Source organism: Furipterus horrens, unplaced genomic scaffold (genome assembly GCF_987537825.1).
Source record: "Furipterus horrens unplaced genomic scaffold, mFurHor1.1.pri manual_scaffold_3, whole genome shotgun sequence".
NCBI classification, from domain to species: Eukaryota; Metazoa; Chordata; class Mammalia; order Chiroptera; family Furipteridae; genus Furipterus; species Furipterus horrens.
Genome location: NW_028327173.1, coordinates 37841770 through 37854967, shown reverse-complemented (window position 1 = coordinate 37854967; position 13198 = coordinate 37841770). Strand labels below are relative to the sequence as shown.

At 51.5% G+C, this 13198-nt stretch overlaps 1 protein-coding gene across 1 annotated transcript in view; it reads right to left on the bottom strand.

The window, feature by feature from the left end:
- Positions 1 to 12125, bottom strand: part of ACOT11 (acyl-CoA thioesterase 11) — a 39099-nt gene extending 26974 nt beyond the window's left edge. The window contains exon 1 of the mRNA XM_090269525.1: positions 12008 to 12125. Coding sequence (XP_090125651.1) covers positions 12008 to 12040 — 33 coding nt within the window. The 5' untranslated portion in view covers positions 12041 to 12125. The remainder of the gene's footprint in view (positions 1 to 12007) is intronic.
- Positions 12126 to 13198: the final 1073 nt, after the last annotated feature.

Here is a 13198-nt window from a genome sequence, read left to right as displayed (position 1 = left end):
GCGGGGCTGGTCCCCCAGTTGGGGGCGTGTGAGAGGCAACTACACATTGATGTTTCTCTCCCTCTCTTTCTCCCTCCCTTCTCCTCTCTCTAAAAATAAATAAATAAATATTTAAAATAAAATAAAATGGGTAATTTATATTTCACCTTGATAATTTAAAAAAATTCTTCTGCAAAACATTTCTGATAAATATCAAGTAAGCCAGCTAAATTACATTAAATATAAAATGCAAACCACATTAAGAAAAAAAGGTATTGGAAGCAGACTGTTTAGCATGGTAAAAATGGTAAGTAGTTTTTATTATTAGCTCTCTGGGCCTCAGTTTCCTCATCTGTCAAATGGAGCATTTAACTAGTTTCCAAGACTTGGCTTCTAGGAGGAAGTCCTCAACAAGGCCCCCAGGCCCTTCGCAGGCAGCCTTGCCACACCTTCAGTCTCACTCACACCACGTGCTCCTGTTACAGAAACAGGTGTGTTCCAAAAAACCCCAGAGTTTGCGGCTGGGGGATGGGGAGAAGGAAGCAGCTTTTAGAATGCCTTCACATGCCTGAGGCTGGTGGCTAGTGTCTTTCTTATGCAAAATTGCTTGGATGCATCCAAAACCTCAGGTAGATGGGAGGGGTCTTGGACCAGGGGATGGTATGGAAAAAGCACACAGAGCCTGTGTGAGGTTCTGTGAATGGTCAGAACTGGTTACCACACCCACTGCATCAGAGGACGTAGTCAGGGATTTAAAAATAAGCGGCAGACATTTTAGCCAGGCTGACCGTGCGGATTTAACTGAGGCTAAGGCTGACTGTGCGAATTTAACTGGGGACAGGCTGATCATGTGAATTTAACTGGGACTGACGATGCAGTTTTAAGGAAGGGACATACCTTGCTGCTTTGAAAAGGAACAAACTGACCATGTGGATTACAAAAGGACTAACTATACAGTTTACAAGGAGGCTGAGAATCCACGAGGTTCTGGATTAAAAGCTGGTGGACCCAATAACACAGACGAGGTCTCCCCAATCAGAACTGAATGATTGGCAGCTACTGGTAAAGCTGAACTGTGTTTGGAAAGTAGGGAAAGGGTTTCTCTAACTTTTCTAAAACTAGCCTGGTTTGGTAGTGGGGAGGCAAGGATATGTGTTTATGGGTGTTTTAAAGAACATAAGACTTAACAACAGAAATCCGCAAATAACTAAATCTATATAACTGGTAAATAAACAATTCTTTTTCTTTTCACTAAACTCTGGTATTGAGAGTTATAATTCTGGCGGCGGGCAATCGGGCCCCTAACTAAAGAGCCCGTGGGTTTGTTTTCAATTGGAACAGCCCAGGGGTTCTGTAACACTCAGGCCTCACAGCCTTCTTTCAGTTTCTCGTACTCATTATGCCACCACCCGCCACAGAGCCTCTCCCTGTGTGGTCCCTCTACCTGGAGCACTTTTACCTCTCCTCCTCACTTCTGCAATGCCTGCCTACTCACCCCTCAGTTCCATCAGCTCTTCCCCCAACATCATGTACCTTGCCTCTGTAATGCTCTCTCTGTAATGAATGACGATGTTTATTTAATTGTGAGAGTATCTGGTTGACACTGGACCAGAAGATCCACCAGGCAGGAGCTTTCCCTCGCTACTCCTGGCATCCACGGAACCTGGCTTGTTGAAGACCAAATGAATGTTTGTTCAGTGGGTCCTCAATTCCCACTACTGTCACCCCACAAAGGCAGGGAGAACACAGGCCATAAGGTCAGGCGAGGTTCCCCACTAGATAGAGGTCCGGCCCCTACCCCTGACCCCTTCATCCCATTCTAGAACAGACAGCCTGAATTCACCTGCCTCTTTCCACTCCTGGTGTAAAAATAACCTTCTCTGAAATCTGATACCTACCCTCAGCGGGGTCAACAGGAAAACTCCCCCTGCCCCACAAGGAGCCTGACAGGGGCCAGTGGCCGTGCTGAGAACATTTCTTGAATGCTTCTCCATGCCTATTCCACCTGATTCATGAGCACATATTTGAGGGGTCATCCCTGGCAAAGTCCACAGGTGACCCATGCACAGATCAGTCAGTCCCAAGTCCTGTTCAAGGGCCCCCCTGCTCTGAACCACAGAGCTGGGCTGAAGCTTAAGTGCAGGCCTCCTGCCTCTACCTACAATGCAGCCCTTTCCTCCCCTGCAGGAGAGTGAGGAAGGTTTTCGGAGATCGATTACAAGGGCCTGCTTGTATGACTAGGGAAACTGAGGCACTCTGTCCAAGGGCGCAGAGTCAGGCAGGCCTTGGATAAGTTATTGAGAAGCTGAGGATAAATACCCTCACCACAACTCATCCTAGACTAGTGTGAGGACTAACAGAGATCCCAAAATTGAAGGCCCCCAGCTAACAGTAAAGGGCTGTGTACATGTTAGGGAGCGTTCTGAGGATGCTGGAGGGGATGGAGCAGTTGCACTGGGGGGGGCTTGTCTTTCCTAAACCATGAGAGACTCCAGCAGCCTTCATTCCTCAGCTTTGGGGAAATGAAATGTAGGGAAGGGAGGCACCGTGGGACAATGGGTTCTGGAACCAGGTAGGGTGTTGGCAATCCCCAGACCTACTCTCAGAAATGCACGGACCAAGGGCAACTTGCTTCCTCATCTACCTAGTGATTGATAGGTTCCACACTGAGCACACCCCCAGGCCAGTTTTGTCATCTGTAAAATGAGATGCATAAATACTTTGCAGAATTGTCCTGAGTACAAAGGGAGGGGACATATGGAGAGTGCTTTGTAAGTTGCAGTGGTTTTGCCCTCCTTTTATGCAAGCGCTGCCTGAGAGTCTGAGCAGGGCCAGCCAGGGTGGACAAGCCCAAGGGGCTCCCTATCCTCACAGAGCTGTGGAGCAAGGGGTTACCTAGGAGATGCTGTTACCCCGAGGGGTGGCAGGAGCCTGTGGGAGTGTGTGCAGAGCCCACAGGATGGGGGACTGGCTTGTGCGGCTAGGGGTTCAAATTAAACTCAGCCAACACCCTTACTCCCACCTCTCTGCATTGCTTGGGTGCTGTCCCAGCAGTATGCCCCATTACTAACGATCAATGGGATGTGAACAAGTTTTTTCATGTCTCTTCTCCAGCCACAGCTCCCTTGTTTGTAAAATTCAAAGGGTGGGTATGTAGGTGAGATTGAGAAAAATCACTCTCCCTTGCTTGAATATTTAATATGTAGTCCTGCCCAGCGTGGTTCAGTGGGTTGGGCATCATCCCACAAAATGAAAGTTCCCTGGTTCGATTCCCAGTCAGGGCACGTGCGTGGGTTGCGGGGCAGGTCCCCATTTAGGGGCGTGCAAGGAGCAACTGATCGATGTCTCTTTCACACACTAATGTTTCTCTCCCTCTCTATCTCCCTCCCTTCCCCTCTCTCTAAAAATTAAATAAAATATATATGTAATACGTGCCAGGCACTGTGCTAAGCATTTTCTATGCATTATCTCGTTCAATTTTCACATGGCTCCAATAGTTGAATATCATTATTATTCCCATTTTATAGATAGGAAAACAGAGGTTCAGAAAGGGGAAGTAACTTGCACACACATGCACGCACACACACACAACCACACAGTCAGTAAAGGACAGAGTTGAAATTTGAACCAAGTCTGTTTAACTCAAAAGTTATGGCTGCTTGGCCACTTTGCCATAACTGCCTCTCTTGCTTGATAGGCAAGGTAGTTAGTTACTTCATCATCCTAGGCATCGGTGCCAGGCGCAGCCTTTCCTTACCACACACGCCAGACCAGGACACATATGGGGATGCTCCTCTCCCTGTCCACCCTCACATGCTCCACAGGAAACACTGATGCACATTCCAGAGTCAAGACACTTGTCCTACTGGATGCTCCAGACCCAGAAGCCTGTGAGGGGGCAAGGTGGCCGCCACCAGTGTCAGAGTTCTTTCAGCCCCACCACCACACACTCCACACAGCTCACAGCTGCCTCCCTATGGCTTCCTCCCTTAGGGCTGGTTGCCACCTCCCAAGCTCTACCTCCAGTAGATCCCATAAAGAGGCAGGATAGATCTGAACACAGGCAGTCTGACCCTAGGTCCAACTGTCACCAACCTCTGACAGTATCTGTGGCCTGACAGTATCTGTGGCCCCTCAGGGGAGCCACTCTGATGTCACCCAGCCCAGAACCCACGTTCACAGGCAACAACCCCCATGCAAAAGCTCCTGGCAGCGGGGTGGGCCCCTCAGGAATTGTGAAGAACAGGACCAGTCTTTCTCCTGTGAGAGCCCTTCTTGCCCTCCCCCACCAGACAGCCAAGGCTGCTGCCTGATACGGCCTCTGGGTCACCACGGCAACATGAGGCCAGGTGATGGGTCAGACCTGGCCATCCGTTGGGCACAACAGCCACAGGCCTCACAAGTCCCCTCCAAGAAGGCAGGGGAGAGGGAGAAAGAATGAGAAAAGGGAAAGGGGGAGAAGAAGAGAGAGGTTACAGAGACAGGGAAAGAGGGAAAGAAGGAAAGAGAGAACAGAAAAGCCATGAGATCAAAGAATAGGGGCTGGTAGAGAACAGAACAAGTAGAAGAGAAGAGAATCCCTCTTTCTTTCCAGACAGAGGTAAGGGAAGCAGGAAAGGGGCCCCCTCACCCTCCCGGCTGCACACATTCCTCAGGCCTGAGCCGCTCCTCACAGAGCTATAGGATTCTGGCAGCAGCTGGCACTTCCTGCCCCAGGAAGCTAGCAACACGCTGGGTGGCCCCTTCAAGGCCCAGCTGCTCCTTCAGCTCCTGCAAGCCCCTCCTTCTAAGGGATGGTGTTCCCCCTCCCCAGCAGGTGGGGCCACTTCCCCCACACCCCAGGCAGAACCTTCAGGCTGACTCCCTTACCCTCCCCAAGGCCCCTAGATGTCCCCAGCTCTCCTGCCTACCCAGGTCTGCAGTCTGCAGTCCCCTTGTTTTATTCCCTAGGTTCCCCTCACACAACACACCAACTTTTCCCCGCAAAAGTGTTCAAGCAACCTTTCTCAAAGCCAAGTGGTAAGAACAAGACTTACGACTTCATCCAGAGAACGTGTTCCCTTACGCACATGTAAGGAGGAGACCAGGCCTTAGAATGAGGCCTAGCAAGGGGACTTCAACCCTCGAAGGGCTGCTTCTGAGGCCCTGAGTCACCAGGTCTAAGGGTGAGACCCATTTGTGGTGGGGGCTGCTGACTCAGGGGTGCACCACCCACTCTCCACCGGGCACCCACAGTGCTCCTAGTCCTTCCCTCAGCCTCAAGCTTTCTGGTTGGGAGACACCAGCACTAGTCCCATCCCCATCCCTGTGTGCCCTACACTGTCTCAGGAATCTCAGCCCACAGTAAAGGTTTGTTGGAGAAAGGATGGGCAGGGCACAGGGAGCAGAAGGAAACAAATAGGCCCAGGGGCTGGCAGCAAGGCCCTCCTGACACAGGCTGCATTGGCATCCGGCCCCACCCGTCTCCCTGGACAACCTTTAGCCATTTACTTAAAGCCACGCTGAACCTCACTTCTCACATCTATAAAGAGGGGATAATGTTCATAGAGAGCATTCACTGAGATTTTATGTTCAAGATGCTTAGAACAGGGTCTGAGCCATCGAAAGTGGTCGAAAAGTGTCAGCTCTTCAACTTGTTAAAAAGCAAGACGTTACTGAACAACACAGGAAATCATCCGAGCCAGGAAGAGCCTTGCACAGGTCCTCCGGGATAAAAGACACCTACTGTGACCGGCCAGGCAGCCTTTGCTGAGCCCTGGCCAAGAGTGAGGATGAAGACCCACTTTCAGGTAGATAGAACTGAAGGGAAGCTTACAGCAGCAGTGGGGGTCAGACAGACCTTTCAGCACCATTCTGTGATAATCACTGCCAGGTGACCATGCATCTGTCTAGCACCAAGGCTTCACTTCAGCCACGAATCAAGACGGTGGACAGGACAGAGTCTGTGACACTCCACGGAAGCCTCCCACCGATGTCCAGTCTGCCAGTCTCAGGGACTGCTGGGCCCCAGAAAGGCTTAAGATACCTCACGAAGGAAGAGGCTTCTTGGATTAGAAGGCTATGATCACTAGAAACCAGCTCAGGTTCACTGGGAACAAAACATTCTAGGCACAAGGGAAGAGGCCACTGGAGCAAGAATAGACAGCTTTTGCACTTGCACAGACCCAGAACATTGTAAGTGCTCAGTAAACATGTGTCAAATTGAACCTGGGCGATGGCTCCAGTGGACCACCACATTTGTCTGCTCTGTTCAACATTTGATCAAATGGTTTGAATGAAGACACTCTTGGTCCATCAATGGCCACCCGAAATGTAACATAAACATCAAACCAAGCAGATTAAAATAGACATGATTCATGGTACTAGCCTGCATTTATGTATTTTTTTAAAGATTTTATTTATTTTTAGAGAGGGGAAGGGAAAGAGAAAGAGAGGGAGAGAAAGATCGATTGGTTGCCTCCTAACACCCGCAACTGGGGACCTAGCCTGCAACCCAGGCATGTGCCCTGACTGGGTACCAAACTGGCAGCCTTTCGGTTTGCAGGCCAGTGCACAATCTACTGAGCCACACCAGCCAGGGCTGCATTTATGTTTTTCTGTTGCCGTCACTTTGCTTTAAGTTATATGCATGCTGGGGAGCTCTAACTTAATGGTTGTTTATGCAAAAGCGGCCACATGATTTCATCTGTCCATAGCTCAACAGTGACAACTCCTGCTGTAACTAAATGAGCACCCAGTGACTGCTGAGGGATGGCAGCATGTTTAGGGCAGGAAAGATTTAGCAGCAGGGAAAAGACAGGCTCCCACTGGGATACAGCAGGCAGAGTGAGGCCCAGCCCTGCTAGGAGAACAGGAAGGACAGGAGTGCAAAGGACAACCATACCCCAGGAGGGATGGTGAGGGGGCTGGGCTACATTTGGCCTGAGTGACAGGCCTCTAGCTGTAAATCTAAGGACTGGCTGGGTCAGAGGACAGGAAGAGTCCTAGTAAGGTATAAAACCAAGACTAGACAGGGATGGACAAGGTTAGAAAGAGGCCAATTCTGGCTGGGGGATTAACACCGATCCTTTTTAAAGCTCCCTTTCATTCCTTCAAGGTGCTGGGATTCCAGCATGAACAAGATACAAACTCTTCCCTCACAGAACAAGATCAGTTTAGAGAGTGAAAGGTGCTATTTAAAAACAACAACAGCCCTGGCTGGTGTGGCTCAGTGGATTGAGTGCCAGCCTGCAAACCAAAAGGTCGCTGGTTTGATTCCTGGTGAGGGGACATGCCTGGGTTGCAGACTGGGTCCCCGGTTGGGGGCATGCAAGAGGCAACCAACCACAGGTTGATGTTTCTCTCCCTCTCTTTCTCCATCCCTTCCCCTCTCTCTAAAAATAAACAAACAAAATATTTTTACAAAAAAATACAGCAGATGTGATCAAGAGAAAAGGTGGTGGTTGGGAAGGAACTAATTTAGGTAGGGTAATCAAGATCTGAAAAAATGACAAGAAGGAGTGATTTTGCAAGGCTCTGGGGGCACAAGGTCCAAGGAGAACAGAGGGTGGTGCAAAGATCCCAAGGAGGGACACGGACAGGCTTGGTGGCTGGAGCAGTGTCAGGGAGGAGGGCAAGGTAGGAAATGCAGTCAGGGGAACAGACAGGGCCCTTGTCACCCAAGGCCTTGTAGGTCCTAGCGGAATTTAGATTTTACTCCAAGTGTAATGAGAAGAGCTGGAAGCTATAAGTTGGGAGGGCGGTGATCTCACCTGCATTTCAAGGTCACTCTGCTGTTGTGTAGGGGTGAATTAGAGGATGAGAGAGAAAAAGCAGGGAGACTCCTCAGTCGGCCACTGCAGTCCAGAGAGAGATGATGGAGCTAGGGCAGGGCTAGGAACACTGGAGATGCAGAGAGATGATGGCCCCAGGGGGTATTTAGGAAGTGGAGCCAGTGCACTTTGCTGATAGATTCCACTCCACAAGTGAGCGTGAGAAAAAGGGACGATGCAGGGAGGACCCAGGCTTTGGATACATGGCTGATGGCTGGTAGCTGGTGATGCTGGTTACTGAGTCGGGGGAGACTGGGGAGAAATAAGTAGGGGATGGAATCAAGAATTTCTGAGGTCTTCGTCGGCGGCGGCGGCAGCCGTCCGTCTCGAGAGACGATGGTGTAGCTTCTTAAGAGTCTATCTGCACCGCCGAGAATGGCTGTGCAGTCCGACTCGGGAGTGACATGGTAGTATCTGTCTCCTCCCGTGTTGAATCGACATCTTGCGATGACGCTGAAGCTACAGAGCCTGGGCAGGGTAATATGGAGGGTCTGCTGTTGCCCATGCAGCAGACCCCCTCTCTCTTCGCAGCTGAAGGATCCAAGGGAAAGACGGAGTCAATACAGCTTGGATTCAGGTGCGCCGCAGGAGTTGCCGGTGTTGACTACAACGTCAAACTGCCTTAGGGACTCCGGCTCCAGATTTTCTGTCGGGGTTTACTCCCTTAGCCTTTCCCCTGAAGAGGTATGCCGCAAGGCAGCGGAGGTTTTTTGGAGTCAGAGTTTTCCTCCTCTGATGTGCCCTGACTGGAAGATCGAACCAGTGACACTTAGCTCGCAGGCCGACGCTCAATCCACTGGCTATGATTAAGAAGGAGAAAAAGAGGGTCTCGCCATACCCTCCCTAAGGAATCCAAAGGAAATGGAGACCCACCTGGTTCAGCTCAGCCCTGGAGTGTGCTGGAACCTGAGGCTACTTTAGGGAAGCGGAAGGGCCACGCCCCTTCCAACCTCTGACCAGTTTCCTGGGAGCAGGACCACACCCCCAGGGGAGGATCACAGCCTATTCTAGAGGTCACAAGCAGGACAAAGCCAAGGAGCGGAGAGATGGGGGTCTGGCAGCATCCCATCCTGAGTGATGCGCCCCAGGGGAGGTGCTGCCAGCCCGCCCGCTGACTCTGGCCCTCTGAACACTGGCCCTCTGAACAACCAGACAAGGTAAAGCAGGTACACTTGCTTCCCAGACTGTAAGGTGGGTGCAACAATGAGGATGTGAGAAACTCCTGGAGGACAGGGTGCAGGTCCCATGTCTCTGTCCCAATGTCTCAGTACAGTTTTTTCCAGCTTTACTGAGATTATTGACAAATAAAAATTGTATGTATTATTTAGGTTGCATAGTGTGATGTTTTGATATATATATACACATTGTGAAAGGATTACCACAATCAAGAGATGCTTAATATTTAAGGCCTACTGACATTAATTAATTAATGTCTAATTTGCTGAGGACAAATTATTATTATTTAAGAAACACCAGGCCGGACGTACCTAGACATGGACAAGGGGGCCAGGGAGAGACTCCTCAAGGGGTCCCTGCCAAATTCTCTCCCCACTGCTTGTGGAACGAGCTCTCGCCCACACTTAACGCACGGCTGTCTCTGCCTGGAGCCTAGGAAAGCTTTCAAGCTCCTCCAGAGAGCCTGGCCTGCCCCCAGCTGTGAGGGGCCACCTCTGGGCCTCTCTCTGTCACAGCCTGGCCACACTGTGCTGTCATCATCATTTTGTTCCTCTCTCTGTCTCCCCACCAGCTTGGGGCACCTGAGGACAGGTCCAGTCTGACTCATCCCTGCGTTCCCAAAGCATCGGACTCTGGTCTTTTCCTTCACTGCCCTGATGCCACCTCCTACCCGCAAGGAAGCTGCTGCTGGGGACTGGCAGGAGCACGCAGGCCCTCAGCCAGGGAGCTGGCAGAGGACCCGGCCGTCAGCACCATCTGTCCCTGGAACCACAGGACAGAGCAGGCACAAGGCAGCACTGTCAGTTCCTCAACTCAGCCAGGTCAGCCCAGGACAAGAAGAGCCACAACCCCAACGCCTCACCCAGTGGCAGCCTGGGGTCAGACAAGACTTGACTTGGAATTCTCTAACTAGCTCAAGGTGACTCAATGCCAGAGCCTTGGTTTTCTTATCTGTAAAGCCAGATGAAAACCAGCAGCCTGGCAGAGCAGCTGGGAAGTTTAAACATGCCTGACGTTTAGCAGGCACTCAAAAAGAGCTAGCATTTACCAGCTCATCTGACCAACTGACTCTGTGACCCACCCGCTGCGGAAACTGAAGTCCACGCTGGGCTCTCATCAGGCTGAGCCTCTGGTTCCTTAAGAGCTCAAACTCTAGAGCCAGATTTGAGTTTGTGTTGAAATCTCAGCTCTGTCACTTCCTATCAGTGTGATCCTGGGCAAGTCACTCAATTTCTCTCAGTGAGAGAAACTCATCTAGGATATCATCCCCATGGCCCAAATGAGGAAACTCACCTGGGATATGGGGATGATAGCTGTACCTGCCTCCCAGAGAACTGAATGGGTTAGTATATGCATGGTCTGGGGCCTGGCACGGTCAGCACTACGTAAGGAATTGTTCTAGAAAAGGTGATTGGCTATCTCCATAAAATAGTCACAGTGATACGTCTCTTCCCTGCTGCCTTCTTCCCAATTACTGAGGATCAATGGGAAAAGACTCAGATCAATGGGAGAAGAGTTAAAGGTGACAAGACATAAGAGAAGACACAGAGAGCCCCCCACACCTGGAAGATGCTCTCTGCCCTGTGCTTAGGAAACAGAAGTAAGGCATCCTGCTGCTCAGATCCCACCCTTGGCCTTGCTGCAAAGTAGCCTGTGCCCATCTATTCATTAAGCATTTCCTGGGGCTCTGGCCCTCCCCAACATTGTGCTGAGCACACCAAGAGCAGCCTTGGGGAGCTCACTGGCTGATGGAAGAGATGCACATGCAAGTTCACCACACACAGTCCAGCGTGCTGTGTTGAGAGGAATCTGGGAAGGCTTTCCAGAGGAGGCAGCACCTGAGCTGAGATCTGAGGTCTCAGAAGTACCCTTCCAGGAGAACAAGCTAGTAGGGAGTGAGGGGAAGCTAGTAGTCACTGGCAGAAAGTACAATATGTACAACAGCACGGGGAGACAACAAAGTTGGTACATCGAGTCACTGGCCAGCAGTGCTAGATAGCCGCCATACTGGATGCATAGGGGTGGGCAAGGTAAAGTGAGGAGGGAGAGACAGGTGGAGCGGATCACCAAAATCCTTTTGTACCAAGTAAGGAATGTAGGTGTTATACTGAAGGCAGCCACCTGAGAAGGTGAGGAATAATCGCACTTACCCCTCTGATGCATCCCTCCAATGGAGGTGGATAGGAGGGGGCTGGACATGAGACAGGGGAACCAAGGAGGAGAGGGTGCACTGAGTCTGAGCTGAGTAGCAGTCATATAGATGGAGGAAGGGGATGGATAAGAGATTTCTTTATTTGCCTCTGCCCCTTTTAAAAAGGCTTTTCCTGTAAACATCCTCAGAGGACACCCACCCTACGCCTAGCACAACCTCTGCCACGGTGCCCTGAACCCTTCTCTGCTCCCATATCAAAAGCCCGCTGAGGACTTGGGTCTGTCTCGTGCCTTCGCATCTAATCTCAGCTCCAAAGTCCCTGTTAAGCTTCTAGGGAAACATTCTCTGCGAGGTCACCTTGCAGGACACGTTTCCACCGGTCCTCACTTGGTCCTGCACTTGCTCTCCCGAGTTTATTGTCCCTGAGAACCCCTGCTTCTCCCTGTCATACGGGCCCACACACCCCAAGCCCTGTAACAACTATCAGTTCCGTGGCCTTTGAGCCCTGAACTCTGAGAATTAAACACCACACAGCTTGGAGCTCAGTGTGTCCTGCAGGAGCACACACAGACCTCTGTGGGAGGAAACACACACCCCTGGAATAGAATGCCAGGCGCAAAGAACTTGCAGAAGATGACGGCGCTCAATACAACCTGCCCCTGGGGAACAAACCGCCTGCCGGGCTTATCTGGCAATTGCTGCTTCTAATAAATCAGCCCAGGGGGCCTGCAATTTCTTTTTCCAAAAGAGAGCTGGAAAATGGCCCATGGAAAATGAGAGAGGAGAAAAAGAACTTCTGACTTAAAATGGAAACTTCAATTCTCTTTTGAGATCCCCAGATCATCCCATCCCCTTTGCCTCCAGTCCGCCCCCAGCACACCCTCCATACCCTTCGGAGCTGATTTCCAACATTCTGCATCATTGTGGCTGAAACTCTGCTAGCTGGTTGCACGGATGGCAGCACCCTCCAAGAGACGTGAGTCACCTGAGCAACAGCCAGGCCCCGGCTCCATATGAAGCCTGTTGGGAACCTCCGCCCGCTCCTCCTCCCCAGCTCCCGCCCCTGCGGAGCCCAGGTCCCAGCCTCCACTCAGACTGCCCTCTGCACCCCTCCTCCTAGAGCCCCCGCGCCTGCCTGGTGGAGAGGAGGGAAAGAGGCTGCCAGCTGGGGCACAGCCATGTCAAGGGGCCTGAGCCCGCCCACTGGGCTCCTAGCTGGACACTCACTTCACTTCTAGCCACAGCCAAACTTAATCACCCCCATTTCCAGCCCCTGGCATCCTCTTGGCTCTGGGGTTGCTCCCAGGGGCTGGGAGGCTCCAGATGCCCAGTCTCAGCCAAACTAGTAAAACGGGCAACAGGTTTCCATCCGTGTACAAGGGATCAGGTTGGAAGGTGGCAGAGGGCCAGGGAGCTGCCAGCAGCGTCCCAGAGAGATAGCAGTCCCACCTGCTAGGACTCTTCGCCCTTGGGAGTGTTACTCCCCCACCCCACCACTCCAGGCTGCTGGCTTCTATCAGCTGCTGGCCAGGGACAGGGCACACCCCTGACTGCCTTAAAATAAGTGGCATGGCTTTTCTAAAAGTAGCACCTGCCAAATCCCACCCCCTTGGCTCCACAGGACTCAGCCCCTGGAATGTCCATCCTAGGCCCACTATAGCCACTACCAACTGAGAGACCACCAGGCTTTCCCATTCGCCCCCTCACTTCTGCAAGAGGCTTAATGAGGAGGCCTTGACACTCAGGCTGGACTGCTTATGACAGGGCAATGAATAAAGTGCTTAGGCATTGAGGGGTGAACGGGTGGGATCCAGGCTGGGGAGCTGGATGAAGAAGTGGATCAGGACTAATAATGAGCTCCTTAAAATAACTGAGCACCTGTGTGCCAGGTCTCACTATGGTTCTTTATCTAAGCCTACCGGCAGGTCCCTTCAACAAGACAGGTGATATGCCCCAGGTGACAGAGCTACTGAGTGCAGAGCTGTGCTGGAACAGAGGTCAGCTTGATTCTGAGGCCTCTGCCTTTCCTCTGCCCCTCACTGCCTCTGTTTCACTCGCCACATACCTAATGCTATCTCCC